The sequence below is a fragment of the Botrytis byssoidea genome, assembly GCF_014898295.1.
Source record: "Botrytis byssoidea strain MUCL 94 chromosome Unknown BBYS_014, whole genome shotgun sequence".
In the NCBI taxonomy this organism is placed as follows: Eukaryota; Fungi; Ascomycota; class Leotiomycetes; order Helotiales; family Sclerotiniaceae; genus Botrytis; species Botrytis byssoidea.
In genome coordinates, this window is record NW_024065855.1 from 748,381 (window position 1) to 760,773 (window position 12,393).

The window sequence follows — 12,393 nt, forward strand, 5'->3', positions numbered from 1 at the left end:
AACTATCTCTCGAAACAGATTCGCCACCCCCCTCTCTGATATCCGAAAATACCCAACTGTTGCACATCTACAAATCGGTCCGGAACGCCGGGGACAATTGCCGGCAAACTACTTTTTCTTTGTTCACATAATTTTCGAAATACAAGATGCGAGCCCAGGAAGTCGATGCGCCGAACAAAGAACAAAATCCGGCTTTTGCGATTGTAGGCTAACGTGCAGAGGATGTCACGACCTTTCGGATATTTCTTTGTTAGTGTGGGGATAGGGGATAGGGGGGAGGCGAACTGTTCTCAGTCAAGGAGTAAGGCTTTGTGGTGATGTTTACTAGTATCCTAGATGTCGGAGCTAGGGAATAAGAAATCGATGTCGAGGAGGAAGGGAAATTAGGACCAAGATGAGTTTTAGAGCTTTGTTCGTTGAGAGGAGGGGGAATTTTTTGTTTTTTCGATGGATGGATGGATGGATGGATTAAGTGGATTGATGTGAGAGGAGGTTGATTGGCAGTTTGTTTCACACTATCTTTTAGAGAACACGATTGAAAAAGTAGGTTTGGTGAGATATGCAACAAAACGATCTGATCATTTGTTTCTTTGTTTCTTTTTTTTTTGGGTGTTTAACTAAAATAAGCTACTGAGTCTTGATCTGGAACACTAGCTTTATTTCGGAGTTTTCTCCATGTATGATCATCTTGAGTATGCCCCTGAGAATAGCGTGTGATATATAGAAATCGTCCAGCATAGGGGTACGGAACATACTTCATTGGAAAGGAAATGTGATTTCTATTCTTTATTTCACGCTATTAATCCTTGAAGTGAAAGAATTGATGGCAACGCTACCCCTATATATTCTCACTACTACGCTACTGTCTAAATATTACTCCTCGCTTTTGAATAATGCAATATGATCCACGAACCCCGCAATATTATCAGAATAATTCGCGGTATCTATCCCATCAATAGTGATCATACTCGTGACGCCTACTGTATTCAGGTTGTAAATACCGATCTTCGAGCTATCCCCCTCAAGACTGAAGATTCTAGCTTGACAAGCCTCGCCATTTCCTTGGGCAGAACACGCTGGTCCAGATATATTAGTAAAGGAGTCAATCGAGATAGATTGGCGAAGACTTACAAGTACTATAATTATCAAAGAAACTGTACATTCCAGCGCCATATACGTAAACATGTTCGCTGTCAATAATACGGAGACCCCATCCTTCTGCACAGTTCTCTCCCGTTGTATCTCCACATGAGCTGATAAAATCGGGATCACTCCATTCATCCAATGCTGGGAAGGGGTAAACCGCAATGGGATTCGGTTGATAATAGGCAGTTTCCGTCTGGATTTGGCCTGCAAAAATATCCCTCGTACTATCAAACTGATATTGATATAAAGTATGATGCTCAACAGCAGTTCCAATGAGCCATATAGCTCCTTTTCTAGATTCGCAATAAAGTCCACGGCCTGCATAAATTGTGATTTGAGATAGATTAGGATCGTCGATATCGTGATCGGCAACCCAAAACCAGTTATTTTCTAGGTAAAGACCGGATGCATACTTGGTGATGTGCATTGACATGAAAGCAGCTATGCACTCAAGAACAATCCCAGTACTGTTAGCGGTAGCGGGACAGCGATCTAACCGGAGATCAGAACCCACGAATCCACCAATACGCGTGTGGACATCCCAAAGTCCAGAAGGAGACCACGCTGGACTGGCTAGATTCCATTGAATCAAAATGGCACCTCCCATATATCCTTGTGTCGAGACAATCGTATCTGACCATTCAACAACACCCCTCTCCAGGGGAAGGCCAACTTGGACAACAGGTTGAGGATGATCAATATCTGTGAAAAACGATCCCGATCCCATGATGACTGGATATGATTCACCGACAATCCTCGAACGGGAGGGAATATGAATAGTCGACGTAACCACGTAAACTCCACTATCGATATAAACAATCTTATTGGCGATGGCCGCAAGTGCAAACACATGGTTCAATGCCTCCGTGTCATCAGTGACCCCATCTCCAGTAGCACCAGCTGTACGAACTGAAACGAACTCAGAAAGCGAATAGTCTTCATACTGAGGTTTTGAACGGGCGTAGAACTTCCCACGGGGGGAAAGAGACTCGGAGCGAGGAAAAGGAACAATATATCCCTGAAAGCGGGTAGAGTTATTTGGTGTATATTCGTTTCCTTCTCCCCATCCATTGATGATCATTGATTGGTTGCTAGTTCCAGCCAAAACCGTATTTTGCGTTTCCTGTATGGCAATGGGAACATTCGTCAAATGGATATTATCAAGAATAAGATTTCCAGCAGCCGCTGGCAAAGATGAATTATTGTAAGCTGTGATGATGGCGACGTCAGTATCTCTGAAGCTACTGTCGATTAGTGTGACAGACACTACAGCTTGGTCTGATGATCCGCCTGAGGACATGTTTAAGCCAGTGGTACAATTGTTTATATTGATTCCCATATATGTCCATCCCCAGTCCCAGATTTGGTCAATGGCTGTTACAACATTATTGAAGGTTAAATTTCGAACTGTGAATTGCTGGTTGCCAAATACGGCCCCCGTTTTGCCGCCGTTAAAGATCAAATCATTCATGAAGCCACCGGAGCCTGTTTTGTATAAGCGTCAAGTATTAGAGTTATGACTTAAATGAAGTGGGTAGCTATGAGAGAGAGAATCGTCAGGTGGTCAACGTACCTCCCTCGATGAACAATCCTTGCTGCTGAGTTCCAATGGCATCGCTCATTTGAAATACAATGTTCTGTAGACTGGTGGCTTGTGCAGTGGGCCAGTGGATTCCATAGGCTGAAGAATTAGACGGGATTTCCGTCAGATCCAACACTAGATTACGAATTTGACGATAGAAGACATTTGTAGCTCCAAAGTTGAGTCCATTGGCCCCATATGTATCTCCGTCAATCAAACCGAATCCAGTGAAGTTGGCAGTAGCCTTAATTACTGGGAGTTGGTTTGGATTACCTATAATCTGAGTGATATAGTAATCAACGATGGAAGATGAGATTATATATGTCCCAGCTGGAAAGTAGACCGTGGCAGGAGTTGTCGTTGTAGATTGACAGTCGCCAGGCTTGCATCTTCCGCCAGAACTGATGGCTTTGTTGATAGCAGCAGTATCATCTGTTATGCCATCCCCTTCACGATGTTAGAAAGCACTAATAAATGGGTATTAAAGTATGATAATATCAACCTTTGGCTCCAAAATCTTTCACATTGCGAAATACTTGATACGAGGTGTCGTTAAAATTAAAAGGGGCAAGTCCCTGATGAGCGATGTCCTCGAGCCAATATGATGGTGCAGAATTCCCTGTCGTGGTGACATTATTAAATTTTCCAAGCGAACTGGATATATCCAATGAGCCTTTGACTGACGCAAGCTGAATAGTGGTAGTAGAGGTAAGGATGGAAGTCACGCTCTTAAATAATAGGTTTAAAGAAAGAAATAGAAAGAAATGATAGACGCCCATATTTGTAATGTGTTTCGAATGTTTTGGAATTCAATGAAAGTTCATTCTGTGAGCGAATCGGGTATGAATTTGAAAAGAGATATAAACAAACAAATGAATGTCGACGTTGTGTTTCGTCAGTTGAACAGAAAAGCAAAAACAAAAAAATATCGAAGACACGGCAATAGAAATGTTGATATAAAGCAAATACAAAATGAACTAGGTCAATGCGGTACCATTGTCACTTCCTAATAGGAAATCTGGATCACCTAGTCATCCTATCCAATATTTGTGAAAGTGACACAACTGTATTCGTACTACTCATGTCCACCTATCTTCGTGCATTTTATCGCCCGTCTTACCTTGATGCTTTCGACTGCGACAGGAACATCGATAACGATGTCAATCCTGTCGAGTGGCCAATGTCCAAATTAAGATTTACCTCCGGTCCATAAGAATCAAGTCTATCAGGGGCAGATGATATCAATAACATGTGCAGCTGAGGGAGACCTATTTTGGGAGATTCTGATCATCGAATGATCGTCGAATATTGAGACTAGATCAATACCAATTCTTCAACGAACTATTCGGAGTTTGGAGCACGTGTGTCATTACACAACATCGTGCGAGGCTTTCACTATCGGGAAATACGGCATGACGCTCCAAATTGTTCGATCGACGTTTTTGATCTCAGTTCGAGGACATTTTGTACTGTGAAGTGTAGGGAATGTCGTGGAACGTGTTGAGTCGTTGACGCGTCAGGCTTGGTCATGTGATCAGGACTTTCTCAACAACGAATAAAATCACTAAATCCAAAACATACTTGCCTTAACATTGAATTTGAATATAGGTACAATTAGGTGTATTGTGAGATTGATTAAAGTATCTGCTCGTTCTACTCTTCTTTCATCTGTAAATGTAAAACAAGGGTTAGTCTTGACTTAAAAGGGTCCGATATGTTTTGGATTCGATGGGTTTAACCTCATACGGTTTCAGAATCGTTTTTGTAAGATTTAAAAACGTCGCAAGTTTTTCCGGTGTATTTACCATATTGCAGTACTACGAGCTCTAGTTGTGATTGACCGAAGAAAATGGAATATAATTTTGATTTGTGCGCATTTATTACCCGTTCATTGAAGCTCTAATTTCTATACTGATTCTATATATCCTTTCCCATCACAATTCTATCCTCTATACCTTTTAGCTATTTACTTCATGTTTTCATTACTCGTTAATCTGGTGCACTGCACCATGGCAATTGACCATGGAGACCATCCATAAAATCCTCTGCCCAATTCTTGAAATGTCATTCCATACCAAATCACGATAGTGACACAGTAGAACTCGATGCCGGAGTATCTACCACAACCACTGAAGTAATTTTCGTATCATGCTTGCCATCCTTTTCGCATCTCTCCTCATCTTGTGTTCCCAGATTCTCCACGGGCCCCATTTCCACAACTCCACCACTCGTGACTGCACCCTTCTTCCTATCTCCTTTCCTAAAACTAGCATCGATTTCCTCCAAACTCTTCCCTCTCGTCTCTGGCATCCAAAACACTGCCACAACGACTGTTATTAAAGCCGCACTTCCCCACAACCAATAGCATCCACTCGTACTCTTTGACAGAAAGATAGGCGTCGTAAAGGCTATGATCCAGTTCACCGCCCAATTAGCACTCAATCCCAAACTCGTTGCTCCGGCTCTCGTTTTTGCACTTTGGATCTCGGCCACGTATACTCTAAAAGTTACGGCCCATGTGGCGGAAAATATAATGGCGAAGAGGTAGATGCAAATGATAACGACCCAGCGACCGGCGCCATGGGAGGAATGCACAGAGTCGGAGGCATAGAGAGAGGCGATGATGAACATAACGATAAATTGACCAGCACCGCCAACGATTGTGCTGGTTCTGCGTCCCCATTTATCGGCGAGCATAAAGGTTGGGATGGTTGTAAGGAAGATCAGGAGAGCGGAAATGCCCGAAGCGAGAAATGAGGCCGTCGAGGAAGTTAAGCCGGCGGATTGAAAGAGAAGGGGTGCGTACTGATTTTGTCAGTTTTGAGATGTGAGAGTATAGGAGTAGACTGGAGAGACATACATATAAAACACCATCAATGCCAGCCGCCTGCTGGATTCCCATCAAGAACAGCCCAAGAACTGTCCTCTTCCAAGCATCTGGTGCGAAAATTGCGAACATGTCTTTCGCTTTTACTTCTTGATCCGCCTTTTCATTATCATCTACATCATCGTCCACCTTTTCTCTCTCTTTTTCTGGGAGGTTCAAATCTGACCATACGCGCTCCGCTTCCTCAAACTTTCCTCTTGCCGCCAACCATCTTGGACTTTGCGGTAGAAATAGCATGGTGCTAGCCGTGAACAAGAATGCGATAATTGCTTGTACCGCAAATGGTAATCTCCAACTCAAACTTGATTCTATTCCTACAGAACCATAACACATAAAATACCCTACTAGAACCCCCATAGTGGTGACGAGCTGAGGAAGACTAGCCAAAGTACCTCTTTGGGAAGGTGGTGATATCTCGGTAATGTAGACGACTAATGTGCTTAGGAAAAAGCCCTCGCCAATACCCTTAACAGCGCGCCCGATGAAAAGCTGAGAAAGGTGGAAAGAACTACATTCAATAGCAGCACCAATACCAAAGATAAAGGAGCCGATCGCAGTAGCTAATAAGCGACCAAGAGTATTGGCCAAATGACCAGTGAATATTGAGGAGAGAGCTGCGGGTATGAGGATTGTGGAGACAAGGAGGCCATGCTGGAGAGGGCGGATTGCGTTAGTTTTAGTTGGGCAGGACAAGCGAAGGCGAATAACGAGAAAGAGGGGGGGTACACACAACTGTTGATGAGAGTTTGCCGAAAGTTTCGTCGAATTGAGGCATCACTGTCAGGGGACCAATAGTCCCCGTATCAAGGCCAAATAAAATACCACCAATTGATATAATGATGGATGCCTGTATATATCTTGGGGGCATCGTTGAGCATTTGAGAAGCCATGGCTTGCAGGAGGAAGAAATGGTCATTTCTTCGAGATCAAGAGAATTATGAGGTTATGAAGGTATATTGAAAAATGGTAGACTAATGGAGGGGTTTAATATTAGAGTATAAGTGAAAGGACCCAAGACACAACTATGTGAGAAGGAAATAGAGGTTAATATAGCAATGTACTTATCTTCAGCTGTTACACCATCACCTACTGTTTCCACAAAATATTAGAAAATCTAGATAAAAACGCAACATTGATAATTTGATATTGCGGACAACCTGCCTGCTCGCATTTCTTTTTCGAACGATAAGGAACTACTGTGGATATTTTTGAGGATAAGAAAAATATCTTCTGTGTTTGATATAAGCTTAACTTACCTTATCGACATAGTAGCTAGTCAGGAACTCTTCAAAGGAATCCGAAAATAGTGGAGAGGTGAAGCTGGGAAACTTTGCCGATAGGGTAGAACGAACTGTTCGTGCCTAAGCGGTCAGGTTTCGTGGGCATGACCATATCATGCGATTTCGACTGACACTAGAAATATTCACAGTGTAGAGAGCTCGAGTCAATCTTGATCCTTCATTCGACTGGCGTAGTATGCTTCAAGATGAGTGATGTACTGCAAGACTAGAAATTCGGAGTTGAACTTTGATGAGATACTGGCACGTGACCCAGTGGACAAACACGAACTCCATCTCGGAAGACTTTCCTTTCATTCATTGGTTCGCCACCAGCCAGAGCATCTTCAACTAATGCCCATAACAACGCTCAGAACTTCAGACTCAATGTTAAATCATCATTCTAAGTGAATTTGAATGCTGTCATTAACTCACACTCACGTACGAAACAGGAATTGACGAGCGAGCCCTTCACTGTCTGGCGAGGAAGTGAAGATTACCGCAGCTATTTCTAGAGACACACCACGAATGAAGGAAGTCATGGCTTAACATCGGAATAAAATTAAAACTTACATGGAAAAATACTTTACCGAAACTAAACGAAGCTTCCAAGTTAAGAAGACTAGGTAGCTATTTGCAGCTATCTCGACTCTTTTCAAAGTAAATGTTTTGATGCACCTTGCGAGCTTACCTCAATACATCTCGCCTCGTCGCAATATACATTTACAGGGCACAGGTTATCACGACTCTGTCAATGAAGTGTCTGCAGATGGCTTTTATCGCGGCTACTTAACTTTTCTATTCCAGTGTTTTTCAATAGTCCGGACTGCAAGTCCATTTCACGATTTGAGTTTTGAGATTCTGGAGACACCATCATCAATTTTGTATATTTATTCTTTCACATTCATCTAAAAATTGGGAATATTTCATCATATGAAATTATTTCATTTTTTAAAGGGGATTGAATACTCCAAAGTTCTTGATTATAGGCCTGCAGCCCGGACTATTGGATACCCTGTCGTATCCTGTCTCTTCCCTAAGGATTTGAGATAAATTTTCTTAGATGTTCTTCGAATGAAAAAGTAGCTGGGGTAACATCCGTGATAGTTTTCAAAGATCCAAAGACCAACGGGGCATGCGTGGACTGAGAATGATCGAACTGTGAGAATTGGACACATTCTTTTTAAGAGTGAGCACAGATTGGTCAAACATGACAAAGGTATTTAGATCCATCGAAGGACGCAACAATACCATTGTCGCATTGAGGGTCGAAGGTTCTACGAATCATATAAGATTAAGAAATTCTGTTCTAATGAAAGGGCATTTGATGATCAACATAAACTTCTATCAGTTTTTCAGGAATGCGAAGATGTACGGCTACTTAACGACGGATTAGGTTCAATATGAGTTATTCACAAGAGGCTTTTTCGAGGGTTTAAAGTAAGTTTAGATCAAAGAGAAGTTAGCTCCTTTCAGATGACCGCGGTACTTTCCCGCACTACCTCAGCCTATCTGATGGTTGTGACTAAATTTTGATCTGATAACTCCATATCTTTACGTGCCCTTCAATGATCGTCGCCGCCGCACAGTTATCCTTTGCTTTCAAGCAAGCATCAACACTGTGCTGCCCAGCACTTCTGTCATGATTGTACTCGATTTATAGTCCACCAAGAGTTTCGGGACCGAAGAACACCTTGATTGCCATACTATACGTTTTACGTTTGGAGAATCATTCGTATGGTATCTGCTCCAGTTTTTAGACTACGCATAGACTTCTTGCTCCAGCCATTCAGATGGTTGTCTTCATTATTTGAGTTGTAGTGGAGAATGGGTCTGACAGGGCTTGCAAACAACCTTCAATTATGCTTCCAGTAGCTTCGGGACCGGGTGAGTATGAAGCATTAAAACATACCATGGACCGGTACTTAATACTAGGGATGAAAATTGAATCAAGTAACACCATTCAAAACTTATCAAAACTACGGTCATAACTCCAGTTGACATTGATGTTCCTTCCGAGGTCTTCGGTGTAAGCCCTCTGTTGGGATGAACACGCCTCCTACAACCCTTGAATTACCTTGATGAAGAAACTTTCTCATATTGGAAGGGCTTGGGGTTATGTACCTGTGGTTAGATCCTTCTAGTATCCATGTAGCCCCACGTCACCGAGAAGTACCGGATTAGTTTGATTGTGGGGGCTATACATAGCCTACCATACTGAGAGTTCCTCTGCAGTGTTTGCTCACGTTAGCTGGTCTCACATGTTCTTCATGGAAGGTCGTAGACTTTTACAGGAAACTCATTAACAGAAAAATATGAAGGCTGATCTGATATTGACAGTCACTTCTCAATTTGGAATGTAATTATGAAATTGGCACTTCCTATTCAAGGAGAAGAAATGATCCATCAACACAGCTTATGATCAAGATTATGCACCGGGACCGAGAACACGTACCTAGACCCCCAGAAAGCGCACAGCTCCGAAGGGTTGAATGCCAAGGAACAAGGGTAATCTCTTTGTAGTTTGCAACCATATGGCATTTGTTGGCACATTGAGGGTTATCGCGCAAGTTCTAGCGCCACGAGGATCAGATATACCTGCTAAATAAAAGATTTTAGCTCCGAGCAATCTAGAAGTTCCCCTGCATATAGAAACAAAAACTGGACCGGGCACTGAGATGACGTTTGCGGCTTACCGATCCACCATGGAGCATATTCTCACAGTATCATTGTGAAGTCAAGTATATATTGTAGCTACTCCAATACATCCAGAGTCTCGATAGCTCAACATCAGTTCCATCAATTTCGCCATGTTGTCTACTATTGCTCTTTCCCTTCTCTCAGCAGTGCCGATGGCTGCAGCTCTTGCACCAGGCCTCACCCTTCAGTACTCGCTCGAGTTACCTACTCAAGGTATCTTCATCTCCGCCGATGGACGCAAGTTCCTTTCCCAGCGTTACTCTACTACTCTGCCACCAATTACTGTAGAGCTCCTCGCCGACAACACAACGGTTATGTATCCAGACGTCTACTGGAACTCTTACAACGCAAGCGATCCAAGCTCCGACCCTAGTCTCCAGTTCGTCAGCATCGACGGTGCTAGAATCGGACCCGATGGTCGTTACTGGTTGGTCGATGGTGGTTCAAGTGGTGTCAACAGATCCACCAAATTGGTTGGATGTAACCTTACCACCGATGCCGTAGACAAGATCTACTACCTCGACAGCATCATCGCTTCCAATAGCGGTATTGACGATGTTCGTTTCAGTGCCAGCGGTGAGGTCGCCTATCTCAGTGACACTTCCGGTGCTCTTGTCGTTTTGAACATGACGACTGGAGACGGAGTCCGCGTTCTCGTTGACGACCCATCCGCCGTTGCCTACTTCCCTATGATGTATAACCACACCCTTGTTCCGGGCAACGGAGCCGCAGGTAGCACACTCGCTGTTGGACTCGACCAAATTGAGGTCTCCCCTGACGGAGTTTACTTCTACTACCAACCATGTAATGGAGGACTTTACCGTATCGAGACCGCCTACGTCGATGCCGCATTGACCAACGCCACCATGGCTGCCAGCCTCGGTGATCTCACCGAGCCCTTCGCCTTGACCCCAAGTACCGGTGGATCTACCATTGATGGAGATGGAAACGTTTATGTTAGCGACACCAACTTACTCGCTATCTGGAAGGTCACCCCTGAAGGATACGCATCCATTCTTGTTCAAGATGATGCTTTGATCTGGACTGATCTTATGTGGGTTACCTTTGAGAAGAAGTTGTTGCTTCCAGCATCCCAAATGAGACCTGGTGGAAACGGATTGATGGCCGAGGGACCAAACAACATCTTCTCCTATCCAATTGACGCTGGTCCATCCCCAATTGACCACGCGTAAGTTTTAGTCCTTGGCAATCACTTAGCTGAGATGTGAGGAAATTGATTCAAGCATCAAAGATCTGTATACATTAGTTAATTTCTCCCGAAATGTTTGACTCCTGAGCTTCGGCCTGTGGGTTCGTCTCAAACCATGTATATAGTTGATTAAAGGTTGTTCCTCTGAACTTGATTAAAAAAAGTTCGATATTCTCAATACACTGGACTTTGCTTATTAATTGTTTGACTGACGGACAAATGCTTGACATGAACCTCACATTTCGTAAACATTCTCATAATTGCATTAAACCATCCAGAGTTATTCCTTAAAACTTCAAAATTTCAAAACATAAGAATGATCGCCATATCTCGAACCAGTGTTCAGGCCATTCAATCTCCCCTGATTTGTAATTCTAACAACCCAGCTTCTCAGCTGGGCGGCCTTCCGTAGCTCGTACATCCTTGCCCTTGTCATTCTATACGAATACCGAATAGGTCACAAGATCTCGCAGTTTCATTTAAGCTACATTTCCTTTCATACGTTACTTCATCTAGCTGTCTACAGCCGTACCAATGTGCTCCAATTTATCTGACCAAAGTCGATCTCCAGTCTACCTTATAAATATATCAGTAATAATCATATCATTTCTATCAATCGGCATCGGTATAGTCAGTATTGGTGGTCCCCACGATGGTGCTTCGAACTTCGGAGTTCGTATAATTTGGACTTCAGTCAAACTTTTCATCAGCACTCTGAACAAATCCTGCCAGCCGGGCCCACCCTTATTAGTGATGAATCTCTCCACAGTAGCTTCATCCATAATAAGATACTTCAGATCTCCAATATTCAGCTCTTTACAATTCTTCTTCCCATCGTCCCACTCAGGAGGTGGCGGAGGTAACAGCTCAAGTGCCGATAAAATTGCGTCAGAATGTGAAGCATCAAACATAAAGAGGGTTTCCCGATCACAATCGAACCAAACACCATTTCTTAACCAAGTAAAAAATTTGTAACATCGCTGTCGAGCTTCGCGGCAGACGTGGAAACAAGGAGGAAGACGTCTGATATCAAGATCCCGGGGAATCATAGTGTATCTATGTTGATCCATTGCATCCTCATTCTGCCAAGGCAAACGCTCTCTGCCGTGATAAGGCAGAAGTGTGACTTGAAGTGAAGATCCCCATATCTTACGAGCGTCATAGTGGATCGTTCGAGGTGTGCAGTGAAAGCGGGTCAAGTCGAAGACATGCTGGCGGAGCTCGGGGCATAGATGGGAGAACACCCTGTCAAAGGAGGTAAGAGGGGTGCAGTTGACATCATGATTGGTTGCTATCGATGCCATGATGAAGAATGAAAGGTCTTTGGTTGGGTTTGTGTGCTAGTAGAAGATATTGCCAATACAAAACGAGGCTGTTTTTTGTGAGCTGAGGTTGTAGTGGTTGAGGTGTTAAGATGAGGTTCACCAAGTGATTTTATCATAAACCAGTGGGTGGTTCTTTCTTTGTTTACGAGTAGGGAACATGTTCAATGAAAAGATTATCTAACGAGGTTGCCTTGGATTCCCCTATCGTTCTGAATTTACTTATCCATCAGTAGTTTCTTCCCTAACCTTATCTTTGGACAGCAAAG

The 12,393-nt window shown here is 43.3% G+C and overlaps 4 protein-coding genes across 4 annotated transcripts; 1 reads left to right on the forward strand and 3 right to left on the reverse strand.

The window, feature by feature from the left end:
- Positions 1-873: 873 nt before the first annotated feature.
- On the reverse strand, positions 874-3,507 carry EAE97_007389 (uncharacterized protein; the record flags this gene model as incomplete). Its single annotated transcript, XM_038877904.1, has 4 exons — positions 874-1,076; positions 1,132-2,631; positions 2,720-3,175; positions 3,231-3,507. 4 exons carry the CDS (start codon positions 3,505-3,507, stop codon positions 874-876), a joined length of 2,436 nt encoding a protein of 811 aa, XP_038731389.1.
- Positions 3,508-4,807: 1,300 nt separating this feature from the next.
- EAE97_007390 (uncharacterized protein) lies at positions 4,808-6,882 on the reverse strand (the record flags this gene model as incomplete). Its single annotated transcript, XM_038877905.1, has 5 exons — positions 4,808-5,533; positions 5,589-6,266; positions 6,346-6,462; positions 6,742-6,811; positions 6,872-6,882. 5 exons carry the CDS (start codon positions 6,880-6,882, stop codon positions 4,808-4,810), a joined length of 1,602 nt encoding a protein of 533 aa, XP_038731390.1.
- Positions 6,883-9,702: 2,820 nt separating this feature from the next.
- On the forward strand, positions 9,703-10,785 carry EAE97_007391 (uncharacterized protein; the record flags this gene model as incomplete). The annotated part of the gene is made up of 1 exon (XM_038877906.1): positions 9,703-10,785. The coding sequence occupies one exon, from the start codon at positions 9,703-9,705 to the stop codon at positions 10,783-10,785; it is 1,083 nt and encodes a 360-aa protein (XP_038731391.1).
- A 589-nt stretch (positions 10,786-11,374) lies between these two features.
- EAE97_007392 (uncharacterized protein) lies at positions 11,375-12,106 on the reverse strand (the record flags this gene model as incomplete). Its single annotated transcript, XM_038877907.1, has 1 exon — positions 11,375-12,106. The coding sequence occupies one exon, from the start codon at positions 12,104-12,106 to the stop codon at positions 11,375-11,377; it is 732 nt and encodes a 243-aa protein (XP_038731392.1).
- Positions 12,107-12,393: the final 287 nt, after the last annotated feature.